A 17,057-nucleotide genomic window follows, 5' to 3' on the forward strand; every position below is an offset into this window, starting at 1 on the left:
GAAAGGGCCAGAGCAACACAACCCTGGCGCTTCCCCCACAGTCCACCCAGAGGGACACCTGCAGCTGCCGCCAGCATTGAGGATCAGGCCCCTCACAGCTCCCCTACCTCTAGCATGCCAAGTCAAGGTGGAGGTTGGAGGTTGGGGTGTTTTTGGTGCTCTGGCCAGAAACTTTGCTGACCCCTGGACTGGATGAACTAAGAATGCTTTATTTAAGGTATTTATGCTTACTGGATTATATGTCATTTTAAAGCTTATAGAGTGCAGATTTGCACACAATTCAAATTATGGAAAAAAGTCTGACAAGTGTGATAAATTAATAGAAAACATATCATGCAATATGGTGCATGTGCATGTGCCCATGCCACCTGTGAATACTTCATCCTGGCAGGCAATGCTGGGCTTCAGTCCCCTGTGAGGCTTCATGCAAAGCTGTGATTCTTTGCCCCAAAAGCAAACACTTCAGTGCTATGAGTGAGGACATAATTGCCAGAACTATTGGAGAAGGGTGAGTATACTTAAGCCTAAAGTCTATAATGAACATGGTAACAAAGATATGCAAAATCTGATCAAGTTTCTCAACAATTTTGTCATTGAGCAATTTGTCTCCCCACAGGCTCACACTTAAGGTGGGATTGATTGTGAAATCTGGTTTAATCAAAGGCATAAGACTTATTGTAAAAAGACTTTACAATAACACTATAGACTTGGAAGAGGCTATTTGGAAAACATACTCTTTTGCCAAGAGTTACAGTACACCCATTGGACATAGCTGTACCTTTTAAGATACTCAAGAGGAAATTTGCAATCAGAGTAGCTTTTCTAATGACTATCAAAAAAAGCCAAGATCAAACATTTGACTGAGTAGGTATTTACCTACTGCAGTCTGTGTTTGGACATAGCCAGCTATTTGTTGCAATGTCAAGAGTGAAATAATTTGACAACCTGAAAATGCAAATTATACTGACCAAGGATCAAGGAACATTACCAAACATAGAAGGTGTTTGCACAGAAAATATGGGTGTGAAATCCAGTGAAGTTTGTAATTATAATATGCCCCCTCAAGATCACATGCTAATTTTCTACCTTTCGTGATTTCAAAATTCACCTCCTTATGTCTGTTCACATGATGCATTTGAATGCCCTTCTGAAGCTATTCTAAGTTCAACAAGTGATTTCAAAAGGTAAGTGGGCTCTTTTATTATATTTTAATCCCGGTTTTGTCCTAGGATTCTGTGGAAATATTATGAAGCAAACGACTTTAAACATCTTGAACAGATGTATTATGAGGTATAAGAGTCAAAAAGCTGCTACAAACTGGGCCAAATTTTGAGGCAGAACGGATATGTTCTGTTTGCTTTCCTGATGATTTCAAGATTTTCAGCACACATTTTTTTGCAAATTCAACACAGAATTTGGCTGAAGAACAACAGGAAAATCGAGAAGTAGCCAAATGTTAAAAGGATATTGTACTGAGGCACAACGGAAGGAAGAAGAGAAGAAATTGCAAGAAGAAATTAAATGAGCTTGAGTTAATCAATGGCATGATTAGCACTTGAAGCATCTTTTACTTTAAACTATCAGAGAACTTGCACTTGGTGAAGAGTTTGGTGTACAATTAGTTAAAAAAGAATATTATATATAATGCAAACATGCAACCACAATAAATGTTTTTAGCAAAAATTTTGCTGTGTACACACTTGTAATTTCTTATTTTATAGAACAGTGGCAAATCATGAACTTTTTAAGAAGATCTTTGGGAGTGTTAAAACAGTCAAATCCTTTTCTCCTCCTGATGAAGTAAAAAATCCAAACAATGGGAGTAGTTGTGCTTATAGGCCGTGTCCAGATGAGTGCAGCTGTGCAGCATGTGGTGCCACGGACACATCTGTGGTGCCCCATACTACGTGTTCAACTGCTCTGTGTATTGCAAGGGAGTAGTATGGAGGGTTTTTCTCTGACCTCTGGATATCCAGGGGTCAAAAAAAACTTGTGGCGAAACAATGCAGAGCAGCGCATACATGGGCAGTGCATGCCACTCAAAAATGGAGCCAAGCAGGCTGGAGTCATGCAGTGGCTGCTGGCCAGGCTCCATGAAGCACAGTCCTCGCTGCTGCAGCCCCAGGAGGTCCCCAGGACTTCAGGTAAGGCTGCTGGGGCCAGCACTGGGCTGGCCCCAACCTCCCCTACCACCTCCGGGGTAATTTGCCATATGCCAGAGCATGTATAACACAGGTGTTCCTGGGGGACAACTAGCAGTGGTACAAGATGTACTGCTGCTGGTTGTCCCCGGAGAACCAAACATCCACACCACATGTGGACACAGCCATAGAGTGTATCCAGACAAGTGTGCACATGCAGTTTGTGACTCTGCAAACCTGTCTGCACATATGCACTTCTGCTGTGCTGCTCATTTGCAGTGTGGTAGGTTTTTTGGCACCAGGATCTCCCATGGCAGAAAAAAGCGGGGCAGCACATGTGAGTGGCCATTTCTATTACAGTCACTGCACAAGTTGTGTTGATTTCAGTGAGGCCAGGAGTTCATACCAACAATTAAGTTGTGGTGTGGTTTGACTTCCTACTGATTCCACCAGGCTGTCTGGGGAAGGAACAGTGTTATGAAAGAAAACATTTGTTTCCAAAACCTGCTTCATCCTGTGATGTTCCAAATATTTTAAATCATGGTCACTGACAGCTCATTAGGACTGAGGTTGGCATCTGTTCTTGGTCATTGGAATTCAGAAGGGAAAATAATGCCCAGAATTGTTTTGGTGTCTCAATAGTTGATTCTTATGGGAGAGTGAAGTGTTACTCAGTGTTAGATCATATTCTGAAACATATTCTGCTTTTGGCTAAATGCAATAAAGGCATTCTTTGTGCATTTGTTTTCAGGTGGACATGATTGGGTTATATTGAAAAAACAAAAATGACTTGGGAATTGTTTAGCACTGCAAATTGTATCCAGTTGTGTATAGTGAATGTAGAGATCCAAAAACTCAGAGGAAAGGGCAATCATTTACACTAGGCAATTCTAAATTCATATTGTCTTTCTAACCACTGGACTTCCAACTAGCTTGGAGCATGATAGATCTGAGATATTATTTTTAATTATTCCCAAATTGTATCATCTCCTCAATCATCATAGTAATGTTTTATGTCCCAAGGCAGATTTCTAAAATATTGCTGCAAATTCAGGCTTAAAGGAAGAACCAACTACTACAGGGAAGTAAAATTATAATGAAAGGGTTGTTTGATTTGATGTCTGATTTGTTTGGTGTATTCTAAATATTATTTGAAGAAAGAAAACATTTGTCTAGCGAACAATGCTCCTTCTATATAAGATTATATGAATGTCAGAATGTCATAGGTAGCTCAGGATTCTTTTAAAAAGTAATGGATGGAAAAGAATACAATTCCAATTTTAAGAGCTCTTACAATCCTACTTACACCCCTTCTCAATGCCAGCAGAATTAACAGAACAGATTCATAGAGTGGGTGGACTAGATTATGGAATTTAGATTTCACAGGCTTTAAATGCATCTGGTACACAGACATTAGTACTTTGCTTACAGTACAACATATCATTTCTATTACAAAGCCTTATAATGAAGAGCGTAATTGATGAGACACAGATCTTAGACTCAACTAATGAAATCTTGTCATTTGGATCTCGTATACATTTTATACTCTTAAATACTAAAAACTGCTATTTTTAGGAGCAATGACATGAACAGTGATTTTTTTGCAACAAAATGTGAAAATCATCTTGACATTTTCTTGTTCAACATTACTATATAGTTTAGGGAGTCTAGAATTGAGGTTATTTGTAATTACAGCTTTATGGTGCCTTTTAACAAATTAGGTAGGGGTGTATCTTCTTTCAATCAAATTATTCTGCTAATAGTTAGGAACTTTTATTCCTTGTCATGATAAGGAGAGTACACAGAGCCAAATTAATTACTGCTGTAACCTCGCTGAAATTGGGCTACATCAGGGATTAATTTGATCTAACATGCATTGAGGACAGAAAGAGGTGAGAAAGCTTACCTTTGTGTATTTAATTAATGTATAAGTTTCTCCCCTGTAAGATAACAAATTTCTTTCTTAATATCTATATGGCGAAGTGGGTTTCACTCAGGCTAGCCGTTGCTGGCCTCCCACCTGCCTCTGGGCGTGCTGCCTGCCTGTCTCGTCTGCCACGCCTTGTTGGAAAATTAATGAGTTGTTAAATAAGGCCGGAGGCTGCCCATTTTTCTTTGCACCCCAATATTAGGAGGGTGTCCACAGCTCTGTACCACCCCTACACCATGGCCTAAGCCTCACAGATGGTATCCAGATGTTATCAGTCATGTCAGACCCCACTAGGCTCCAGAATCCTCCTGGCCGGACCCTCCTTTGATCCCTTGACTCAGGCACCTTATGCCACCTTCATTCGGGCTGCCAAGCTCCTTGTAGCTGGCTCCCCTCTTGGGTGTGGTCCCTACTCAGGACCTTCGACCATACACAGGCCCTGGCCTCACCTCCAAGGCCAGGCGGGGTCCCAGGCCCACAACTCTGGGTGCCCCTTGCAGTGGGCACCTGACCCTTTTGACCTGCTTGTTCCTGGCCCCAGCATGGACCAGTCCAGGGGGCAATCTACCCCTGGCCTCACTAGCCCCACACACTCTCCGGGTCTCCATTCCTGGATGTGGGGAGATGGGGTGACTCACACCATGACTGGTGCTCCAGGGACTCACAGGGGACTCTCACTCCTCCCCTGGAGCAGCGAGTCATGGTGCTACTCTGAGATCCTCCTCGGGTGGGCTCAGGTGGCCGTAGCCGTGCCTGGTCCCCTCTACCTCCGATGTCCTAACCCACCCAAAGGTGGGAGCTGGGGTTAAGGCACCCCGACCCGCCTTTCACCAGGGCGGTAACTGGCCTGGCATTTCTGGGGGCTCCCGCACCACTGAGAGCCCCACCAGGCCACCCACTCCTGGTAGGGTGCAGTTTTAGGTCATGCCCAGGACCAGGGGCCTCCTATCCATCCCCTACAGCTCCTCCCTTACCTCCAGGAGGATACCAGAGGCCTTTCAGCCATGTGATGATGTTACCTGGCCTTCCAGCAGCAAAATGCCCTGTTTATATGGGCAGCCCTAGATCCAAAATGGCTGCCCTCATCAGGCACCTGCCGGCTGCTAGCTTCAGGCCCTTAAAGTGGCAGGCACACAGTGCCCTGCCACAGTCTGTCCAATGCTTGCTGTTTTGAATGTGTTCACAGCTCCAGCATTAGATGTCTTTGTTCATGATCTTTTGTAAATGGTGGTTAGTGCCTTCCACTACAGCAACTGCAGTCACTAGTAGGACTGCTCAGTGTCTTACTCTAAGGCTCAGAGCTCATCCTCACTTATTGTCCAGATAAACCCACATTTTAATGACTGGAGTCCCCAGACTAGATTATTACTCCACTTGGTATCACACCCAAGAGTTGGGGTTCAGACACCTCTGTATTACTGTGTGTTTCTCTTTAGGTAGAGGCAGCACAAGGGTGCCTCAGGAGTCCTCTACCTTGCATCCATTTGCTTGCTACCCTGTTTCACCCATACCAAAGGAACAGCCATTGCAGAGTCACGGTCAATAAGTATTATACAGATAGAGAAGAATCCATGGAAAGTATTCCCTTTTGATGCAAGTAATGGGAAAGGAAAGTCGGTTTACCTTGGTGTCACATTTGGTTAAACTTCATAAAAGATATAGGGGCTTCAGCCACTTCTAGAAGCTGAACTGTATCTATAGACTTTGCATTTGCAGGTTGTATCCTGTCATTCTGTGTGTGTCTATATCTTCAGTCATTTATGTAATGCTCATGTTCATCTTTACTTATCTGAGAAGCAGAGAATGCACTTTGGCTGCCTCCATGTCCGTTAAATGAGTATAAACTGAGTGGTTTTGTGGCTCAGGCATATGGAAACTATCATTTTTGCTGTACTGGCTTCTTAGGACCTGTAGTTATCTTTCAAGTATGCTTACTATGAATGTTAGGACCAGTGTAGTCAGAAAGTACATTTGAGTAGCTAGCCGTGTAATGAGAATTAAATGTAGCAAGACTAACATGGAGTGTTAATTAATTTAATGTATATGTACTTTTACTTCTGTTACAACTGCTAATTTTAGTTCTGATTTATAATATTTAGCATAGCTTATCTTTAGCTGGCAGTCTTCGTAGGATGAAATTCTCAGTAAAAAAGCCAAGAGATAATATAAGGCACTCTAACAGAATATGCTGAAATAATCAACAGCTGTGAAGGCAATTATTTTCATAGTTTCATAGTTGTTAGGGGTTGGAAGGGTCCTTACAGATCATCGGGTCCAGCCCCCCTGCACTTGGGCAGGAAAGACTGCTGGGATCAGCACATTACGTATGGAAGTACCAATGCTGGCCCAATATTGGACTCAATTTTGCAAAATTATAATAATTTTTACATGAAAAATGTTTCTCCAAGTCATTTATATAACCTGTCTATAAGATTAACATGTACAGAAGAATGCATTTTAAAGGGCAATGAAAGACCTGATATCTGTCCCTCAGATCACTGTGTTTCTTTTGCAAGAACCAAGAATAGAAGTGTCAGTGCCACCACATTCCCAAGATTACTGATATTCATATATGTAAAATTAAGACTATCATGTCAGTTAGTTAGTGTAGAATTGGGGCATAGTAGAGTATGAGTGAAATTCACGGTGGGGAAATGAAACAGGGATTAACAAAGGCCGTCTGTGCCCAGAGATGCTGTTTCTGCATCAGGCAGACTGTACAGTCAGTGGGTTAAATAACATATAATGGTCCTATTTGCATAAACTGTAAAATTGCCCTTATTTCTTTTGAGCTTCTTTATTCTCATTTAGAAATGTGCATGTTTTCAGTCTGCCTTCAGTTTGGTTTGCTGCTTTATGGATCAGATCATCCTTCAGAGTCTAACATGCCTCTGTGCACCTGGAATACAAATGAAAACTGTTATAACCTCAGAAATAAAAGCCCATATTGTTGCAGATGATAGATCTGTGTAGCTACAGAAAACTCATGTTTGGCAGAAGTGCAAAGCAAATGTGACTGCACTTTTTTGGGCCTCATTTCCCATAGGCTGATGGCATAGCTGCCTTGCATGATAGAGAAACATTTGGGATGGGATCTTGGGCCAAGGACTGTATGGTTACATGACTCTTCCCTTGTGACTGAGGAGTGACTGACATACAGCCCCTGCCTAAGTTGTTCTTGGTTCTGGCACGTAATGTAGTTTTGCAGTGCCATGTGTGGCCATTTTGGAGAACATTCAGAGTCCAGTTGTGGAAAAAGTAGGATTTGGAGGATGAGGAACTTCCTCCATTTCCTTTGTACATATAAATTAACTGGCATTTAACATACGTACATACTTCTTATTTAAGAATGCTGTTTTTTGCCAAAAGTTTCAATACAGTTATTCATACAAGACTAAATCAAAAGGGAACATACTTATGTCATGTTAGTCTGGATCCTCCAATTCCAATGTAGTCTTGTGTTAACTGTAGAACTAAAGAATGCTAAATGAAAGAGAATCGAAATCCTGGCTGTTCAGTCACAACATCATTCTTGATATTTTGACAATTAGAAATTTTTCATGATTATTCTAGTCAAACTGGAACCCAATGCAACATTTTACTTTTCTGAGTCTCTAGATGCATTTAGAATGAAGAGACCAGTACAGTTCTGTTTGAATCTCACTAATTTTATTCAGTTTTTTCTTTCATCAGTTTCAGATCAGCAACGAAGAGAGAAACTCAGGAAGGAAATAGCCAGGTGCAAAAAGGAGATGACTTCAGCTAAAAACTCCTCATGGTCCAGCTCCAGAGGGAGTGGAAAGCCACTGTCATCTACTTTTGAACAGGTACTTGATTTAATATTGTTATAAAGTTTAGGGATTATGGGCCATGTCTTAAAGTCTTTATTTGGCTTTCACTTGCTCCTTGCTAAGGCAAACTCCTATGGATTTTAAAAGGACTTTCAGACCAAGTAAAGACTAAGGAAGAAACAAAGAATTTGGCCTTTTATATATAAACAAAGTATAAGTGATTAACAGTTTATATTCTCTTGTTGACATGCATGTCCATGCAGTGGTCTAGATCCAACTGCTACCCTCATCATGTTTTGTATTATAATTAATCAAAGATGTTAAAAAAAGAAGAATCTTAGTCCTACATTCATCACAAATACATTGTTTCTTACGTTCTCCAAACAGGACTCCTGCTTGACCCGTAATAACTAGAGACCTACCTGAATGGCGGCAGAAGTTTGCTGTGTATCAACACCTTTAATCTTACTCTTTTTGCTGTTCGCCTTACCTCTTCCTCCCTGCTGCTGAGTGACTGAGAGGCAATTAATACCATGGTTTTTGCCTCTCAGGCACTCAGTGGCTGGGAGGGTGGGGGTGGGTGGCAAAAAGAGCAAGATTAAAGCACCCTCTGCCCCTGAAACTTCCACCTCAGTTTAGATAGGTCCCTAGTAATAACTTACTCCCTAAAGTGGAAATTACCCGTATGGAGCTTGAATGTGCAGGCTCTGTTTGGGTAGAGTGTGGGGAGTTTGAATGAGTGAAATTCCATACACACTCAATTCAGGCCATATCCCTATTTTACAATGCACTGGGGGCAGGGGGTTAATATCAGTGCAAATCTAGAGTCCCTACCCAGGTCTTGGATTGTGTTCAGCCCAAACCACAGTCTTATGTGTCAGGTGAGAGCTGAGACCTGTTCTGCAGAAGACAGGAATGGTTGCACTCCACTCAGCCAAATAATTTTACCCTCTGTATGTAATTCCTGTGCAACACTGAAGAACTAAGGGAAACCATGTGCCAGGCTACTCACAAGATTAATTGCTGCTATGGAGGAAGTCAGAAGATTTGGGTTCAGTGTATCTAGTATTGTTAATACAGAAAGTGAAAAAAATATTGGATGGATAACGACACTTCTGCTGATTAAGTAAGATCTGTTTATTTGTGTTAGACAGTTACATCCTGTTCCATTTCAGTAACAAGCTAGAGAGATGTCCCCTAAAATGTCAGGTACAGATGTCAGATATTATAACACCGGGAAATTTTTGACAATTAATTAGCCAGTACTACAGGTACCTTTCATCAGGAAAAATGCAATTTGTGTGGTATTTTTGCATTATTGTGTGTGGTTGTGTTTTACAAAGTCTACATAAAGGTAACTGTCACAGGCATCTGTACAGAGTTTAAGAAGTGTATGATGCAGAACTGATATTAATTTACACGTATGGAGAAAAGTGAACATACTTTTATTTTCCTGTTCTACACAACTTAGGGATGAAATTCATTGGCTATTGATAACTACACTTTCACACAACTCTCGTTGCTCAGAAGTGGATCTTTCCCCCCTTATTTCTTGCCTTCTACTTAACCCATAAAAAAAGAAAAAGAGAAATTTGCTATTTTTATACGTTGACTTTTGCTAGCAAGAGCTTTATTCAGATATATGGCATATACTTCCAAGTAAGCAAAAAATAAATTGCCTGGATAAATTATGTTACCTTAGTAAGTGTTATTCACTACCCTGGGGTGGAATTGCATTAACCAGTAAAGAAAGCTTTTATCAACTTAGCATAAGAAAGAATCTCATTATTTTTGGTATGCTGACTTCAACATGGAGTGCTCGATAGCTCCAGAATTTTTTATCTGTTTAAAGCATGCCAGAAATACTGTAGATTTCCTGGTAATACATAAAACTGCTCATTAGTTTGTTTCTTTCTGCTTGACTGTATTTTGCAGTCTACAATTTAAGTAATGACTTTATTAAAGTATAGTGTAATAATACTTCTTTGAAATTTTATGCATGACTCTTGGGTATGGATGAAAGTACAGGCCTGCATAAGAGAAAAATGTCAAACTAAAAATGTGAAATCCCAGATTTTATTCACTGTACTTTTTCCATGTTCATTAAATGCAGACCATCAGTTAAATTTACTCACAAACTGTTCTTGTGCAGGATGTGAGTATACATTAAAGAAAGTATTAGGGTTTGAGAGCATCATGGCTACTTGTGTTTGTTTTAATTTCTACCCCCATACATAAAGTAAAGTTATTTCAAATAATATCTATCTCACTTAGCACTGCCAATTACTTGTAGGTACCTCTTCATCAATATTGAACTTGCATAGTTTCATGGTGACTGCAGAGTAACTGTCAACAAGAACGTTACTTTTTCTTCTGTTTGGCAGCATTTGAATATAATCTGATAAACTGCATGTTTGTGTGCAGACTTTAAAACATGTAAATACAATATTTTAGAAGCAGTCTTGAGGAAGAGCCAAGTGAGCAAATACAGTAAGCTAAAAACAAGATGGGGACTTAGTGTGCATTACCTACTCCACAAAACTGCCCATATGCCTTCACTTAATCCAGCAGTACATGGAAGCTAAACCACAGTAACTTAATTTATTCTGAAATGAAACAAGACGATCACAATTTAGTCATCCCTATAGGGTAAATGCAGGCCTGCAGATGCAGTTCTTTAGGTAGATGTGGTATCTTTTATTAGAGCAACTAAATAGTTGGGAAAAAGTTCTTTGCAAACTTTCAGCCACAAAAACACGCTACAGATAACACATTTACTCTAATATAAGATGACCCCCACTTAGATTCTATATGTGGAAAATTTATAAATTCTAATATAAAAAAAGCCTTAGCGCTGCTGTCTGTCTGTCCATAACGCTTTGGGCCAACTGCACATGCACAGCCCAGAACCTTAGGACAAACAGATGGACAGACAGAGGTGGGGGCCGAGGTGGGTGGGGCCAGGCTGTGGTCCCCACCATGGTGACCGGCTGTGCAGGGGCATGGCTTGCAACTGTGGGGGGGAGTGTGGCATGTGGCTGTGCGGGGGGGGGGCAGGGTGTGCCAGCGCAGGGTGCCAGGAGGGGAGTGGGTGGGGGTGGCCAGCAGCACCCACCAAATGCAGGCCATGGGGTGGGGTGTGTCCCCCTGCCTGCTCCCTGCACGGCACCCTGCAGCAATGCCCCCCGCTGCACGCCACCCCCCCACCGCACCGGGAGCACCGAAACACGGGAGGGGCATGGCTCATGGCTGCAGGCAGTGGGGCGCACGGGTGGGTTGGTGGTTGTGCTTGTGGCTGAGTGTGTGTGTCATGTGAGTGTAGGTGGGTGTAGGTGTGGCTGGGGGTGTGTGTGTGTGGTGTGTGGTTGGGTGGGTGGGTGGCATGTAGGTGTGTGTAGCTGGGTGTGTGTCTGAGGTGGGGGGGGTGCACGGGGCCAGACACAAAGTGGGGGGGTGGGGGGTTGCGTGCAGCTGGATGCAGGGTGGCGGCAGCGTGGGGCAGTGGGTGGTGGCGCTCTGTTCCTGCTGCCTGCCTGTCATTCTTGATGGGCACTTTGCTAGTTTATTATAATTTTCTAGGTATAGAATCTAATTATTGGAGGCCTGCCTTGAATTTGCCCCCTTCCACAGCTGCAGCAGGGAAAATAAATCTGGGGGGCCAGGTAGCTTCCATGCCTTCCACCATACCGCTTCATAGAACCCTAGAAAATTAGGGTTGGAAGGGATTTCAGGAGGTCATCTAGTCCCAAACCCCTGCTCAAAGCAGGACCAGCCCCAACTAGGTCATCCTAGCCAAGACTTTGTCTAACTGGGTCTTAAAAACCTCCAAAGATGGAGATTCCACAACTTCTCTAGTAACCTGTTCCAGTGCTTTACTAACCTCCTTGTGAGAAAGTTTTTCCTAATATCTAACCTAAACTTCCCTTGCTTCAAGTTGAGACCTTTGCTCCCTATTCTGTCGTCTGCCACCACTGAGAACAGTCCAGCTCCATCCTCTTTAAAACCACGTTTCAGATAGTTGAAGGCTGCTATTAAATCCCCTCAGTCTTTTCTTCTCCAGACTAAATAAGTCCAGTTCCCTCAGCCTCTCCTCAGAAGTCATATACCCCAGATTGTCCACATCCTTTCTGGGGGTGCAAAACTAGCCACAGTACTCTAGATGTGGCCTCACCAGTACAGAATAGAGGGAGAAAATCACTTCCTTCGATCTGCTGGCAACACATCTAGTAATGCACCCAGCAGGCTGTTAGCCTTCTTTGCTACAAGAGCACATTGTTCGCTCACATTCAGCTTATTATCTACTGTAACCCACAGGTCCTTTTCTGCTGAGCTACTGCTTAGCCACTCAGCCCCCAGCCTGAACAAGTGCATGGGATTGTACTGTTTTAGGTGCAGGATTTTGTACTTGTCCTTATTGAACCTTGTGAGATTTGTTTTGGTTCAAATCTCCAGTTTGTCAAGGTTTCTCTGAATCCTAGCCCAATCCTCCAGTGTATCTACTGCTCCCCCTAGCTTGGTGTCATCTGTAAACTTGCTGAGGGTGTACTTCATCCCATCTTCCAGGTTGTTGATGAAGATATTGATCAAACCCAGCTCCAGGACCGACTCCTAGGGCACTCCACTTGATACTGGCTGCCAACTAGACATTGAGCCAGATTACTTTCCCCTGCAGCTCCTTCCCCACTCCTTATTGCCAGATCCTACTTTCACTGAGCACATGGAAGTGAGGGGCAAATTTGAAAACACTGACCTCGAAATACACCTTGAAACAATTTGCATATTGGCAAATTTTTACAGGTACCCATAGATTTAGTTCATTCAGAATTGATGCAATTTACCTTTTTTTGAAACTCTTGCAAGTTTTAGCCCAGGTACTCCATAAACACACTTTTAAATAGCACTTGCATGCTTGCTTATATATAGTACTAACTGCAGGTTATTAGTCCAAAATGGGGCCTCATCAGAGTCAACAGTGTTTCAAGCTGTAGAGACCCCATAGCTCAGTATGTGTGTGTACTTTGGAAACCCCCACAAAGGATCCTTGTGCTCCCACTCATGACTGGAACTGGGTGTTCTTGTCACGAATCTTGGAATCCTCCAGAAATTTATATGCAAATGAGGCACAGTGCAACCTTGTGTGGCTATACCTCATGGCAGGTGGGGTCACACTAATCATACGTGACAGATTGAGAGAAGGGGATTAACTGTTTGAGACCCTGCTTGGTGATGTTTGCCAGGCATTTAAGGCTGATGAAGAAACAGGAATCATTGGAAATGGAAAAGAAAGGCACAGCTCAGCTGCTGGAGTGAAGAGGAAGTAAAAATGTATCCAAGGTAGTCACTTACCGTGAATATAAAAAGAGCGCTGAGGCTTTTTTTGTTGGAGCTTGCTTTGGCCTCTCTGAGTGCCATCCTGGACTTGCAGTACTTATAGGCTCAGTGCTTTTCCCTTTTGGGGGAGCAACTGCTCTTTTTTTTTTAAGGGGCACACAAGAAAAGGTTCCTGTCAGTATATTTGCCCAATATGGGCCATGTGTTTTATGGTCCTGCTCAGTGTTAGCTGTATTTAATCAGCTTCATAGTAGGTTCAGTTGGTTTCTATTACTGAGCACATGCTGCTTTTGGTAACAGTTTAATGATAGACAGTGTATTTAATGAGGTTTCCCTGTATACAGATATAACATGTGGAGGGAAAAATCTTAGCTTGATTTCAAGTAAATGTGGTAGTTACCAAGGATGTAGGTTGATTTCAAGTAAATGTGATAGTTACCAAGGAGCAGTCAACACTGGGTCAGTATCTCCCCTCTCCCCTCCTTTGATCTCATAATTTTCCAGACCCTTTGATGATTTTCCATTTTAGTATTGGATAGTACTTAAAATGCCACCTATTTTTAACCATACTGCTTCTTTTCTGGAGATCTTTTAATTCCCTAGCATACTATTTAGCACTGGGTGAGTCCTATGAACGCTCCTGTTCATGGTTCGGAACAAAATGCAACCATCAAATCAGACCTGATCTGACCTGACCCAACCTGGCAATAAACATGATATAGAGTTTTTTTCTTAGTTTAACAGAAATATTTTTAATCATTAGGAAGAAATTGTGTTTCTAAAAAGGGGCCCTTTCTAGAAGAATGGGCAGAGATAGTAATCAGGTATTCTGATTTCTACACAAAAAACAAGGTATTATTAAGCACTATTTCATTCACTAGTTAATATATTATTTTTTCAGAAGTTTCCTGAACTGCTTAAGGTGAAGTATTCTAGTTAATCTATTGGATATCTCATAATACATCCTTAGTTTAAGTAACCGGGGTGTAGCTGGTCTAGCTTAATGGTTAGAAGAACACTGAGGGAAAGCAGGGGGCTCAGCCTGGGTCAGAGGGTGGGAGTCATTATACAGAAACAAGAGAGAAATCCAGCGGCAGATTCCACAGTACAGTCCAGGGTCAGGATCTAGGGATCAAATGTCAAGGGGCGGTCCCCAGGGCAAAGTCCAAAAACAGCCAAATTGGAGTCAGGAGCCAGGAAACAGATCCACAGAGCAAGACGCAAAGCCAAAATCCAGAAATAAGCCAAAAACCAGGGTCAGGAGCCAGGAGGCTTGCTGCAGTACGACTGTTGACTGGCCTGCAAACCCAGGGCCCCAGCTGGTGTTAAATGGGTAGGCAGTAGGGCTGTGCAAAATTTCACCGGCCGTTTCATTTCAACACTATTTCAACTCATTTTGAGGTCAAAACAGCAAAATAAAAAAGAAACACAGGGCTTCGAAACCTCCTCGAAACAAACGAGGCTAGTCAAAATGTTTCAAAAGTCAAAACATTTCAACCATAGCACTGGGGATGGAAGTCAGTCCAGCTAGGTTGACTTCCCATCCCCAGCACTAGATCGGGCTGGGGCTGGGGAGTCAGCCCACCTGGGCTATCTCTCCATCTCCAGTGCTTGATCAGGCAAGGGCTGGGGGGGTGGGGACTCACCCCCGGCCCGATCCAGTGCTGGGGATGAGAAGTCATCCCAGCTGGGCTGACTTCACACCCCCCGCCTGATCTAGCACCGGGGATGGGAAGTTGGCCCAGCTGGGCTGACTCCGTCCCCGGCCGATCTAGCGAAACTCAAAACAGAGTCGAAACAGCCTCACTGTTTCAAGGAAGCAAACCAGAACAGCTGTTTCAAATCAAAATGAAATTCGATACAAAACGCTGTTCCGTGGAAACCTTGAAACTCAAGGTGAAACGGAATGGTGCCGTTTCGCACAGTTCTTGTAGGCAGCACTCCCAGCAGCCAATAAGGATGCTCGCTGCTCCTTAACTGGGACAGAGTTTATTAAATGAGGCTTCAGGTGTGGCTGCTGAGGTCCTAGGCTCAGGCTGGCCTGCTGGACACTTATGGCAACATAACCACTCTAATCAACATTGTTTCTCTAGATGTAGCAATACATGGATGTCACAAAATCCATAAGATGGGCTGCTTGCAGATGTTAAAAAAAAAAAAGAACATGCTTTACTGAAAGAAGCAGCGTGTTACTTCAACCCAGCTCTGCAGTATCTGTATTGATCAGATGCTTCAGTGGGGCTTTTTGGTGCTTTTATCTAAAGCTGATTCAATCGGCTATTAGATAAAAGCACCCAAAAAGCCCCACTAAAGCTCCCAATCTGTACAGATCTTGGGCGATCTGGGTTCTAGTAATGCGATGCCTCTTCTGGGCATGTGTGGAGCTTGGTGCAGGTGTGCACTGAGTTTAAAATAATGCTCCATTTTCTTTTGTTATGACATCTGCAAGCAGCCATAAATTCTAAATATGCCTCCTGAAAGATATGGTAGGGCAGAGAACTGTCATCACACAATGTACTCATGCTTCTACTGCTCTATTGACATTTTCTCTCATGGGAAGGTTGCTGATTTTATATACTTTTTTTAGAAATACTGCAGATTCTTGAATATGAGGTCAAGTGATATACTCATATATGATGAGTTTTATTATGCAAATGAACAAACAGCTAGAGCCAAAAGTCTTGCGACACCACCAGTTGCTAAAATGGTGCATGGCAAGTGTGGAAGTTGATTCTGTTCTCTTGGAGTATTTTAGGGTGAATGTAAGAGTGCAGACTTGAATAACAAATGGATTGTTTCTGGCTTTGGCCACATTTATGTTTAAATGTAAGAATACTTAAACAAAAGGTGTGCCTGCCTTCAACCATACTTCCTTGCCCAATAAAATTTGCCCTTGTAACATGTATATATCCAGCTCAAAGTAATGCATATAAATATATTATCACCTGTAATTCTGGCAAGGTGAATGTCTGCATGGATTTATCTACCAGAAATGTGCTAATCAGCTTTGATTTATGCACCTGACTTTCTATTTTTGAACAGCTTCATTCATTAGTATTCACTTCTCATGCACACTGGTTAGTCCAGTATTCTTTTTTTCCTCATTTTTCACTCTTTCTTGTGATTGCATTTATTATTATTTAATGCTGTAGTAGGACACGGATGTATCAGTCTCGGTGCTCTGTTGTGTGTGTTGTACAAACACAAAGGTAAAAGTCATCATTCCCCCTAAGAGCTGTATTGTATGCTGTTGTATGTGCTCATACCTCTAATAGTCTATTCAGCATGTCATCTTACACACAGAGCCAACTACATGGAGGAATAAATACAGTATTGTTTGCTCCAGAATGACCCACTACTAGCTTGTTTTTGTGTAAAAACTGTCATTCAAAATTAACCTTTCATAAGCAGAAATTTGCAACTACAAGTTCTTTAGATGTAATGGCTACAATTAGAACAGTAATACTCATGGGCAACTGGTGCCTCCCGAGTCTGGGGGAGGGCACCAGATCACTGACTGAGGTGGGAGGGTCCCTCCAGCAGCCAGTCATCGACCAGGGGGGGAGGGGGGCCCCCAGTGACCAATTGCCAAGCCCGAAATCACCAGCGGCAAAACCGGAAGTGCACTTCTGCTGGCACTTCCGGTTTTGCAGCTGGCATTTCCAGGGGGTGCACAGCCAATCTCAGGGGGTGCATGTGCACCCGCGTGCACCCCCTACGCATCACCAATGGTAATACATGTTTCATTCTTTAAAAAGTTACTGTGGTGACTGAATTTCAAAACCGCAGCTTCTGTTACACCTGTACACAGATTCTTTGTCTTACTTTTTATTACACTGAGGGTGCATCTACATATGCAATTAA

General features: G+C 42.6%; 1 protein-coding gene across 3 annotated transcripts in view; it reads left to right on the forward strand.

Annotated features, from left to right (window-relative positions):
* SPATA7 (spermatogenesis associated 7) overlaps positions 1 to 17,057 on the forward strand; it is a 74,102-nt gene that overhangs the window by 35,100 nt on the left and 21,945 nt on the right. For all 3 annotated transcript variants that reach the window (XM_059723153.1, XM_059723154.1, XM_019481689.2), the window contains one exon: positions 7,765 to 7,898. In XM_059723153.1, the coding sequence (XP_059579136.1) occupies positions 7,765 to 7,898 (134 nt within the window). The remainder of the gene's footprint in view (positions 1 to 7,764; positions 7,899 to 17,057) is intronic.

The sequence above is a fragment of the Alligator mississippiensis genome, chromosome 2 (genome assembly GCF_030867095.1).
Source record: "Alligator mississippiensis isolate rAllMis1 chromosome 2, rAllMis1, whole genome shotgun sequence".
Lineage (NCBI taxonomy): Eukaryota > Metazoa > Chordata > Crocodylia > Alligatoridae > Alligator > Alligator mississippiensis.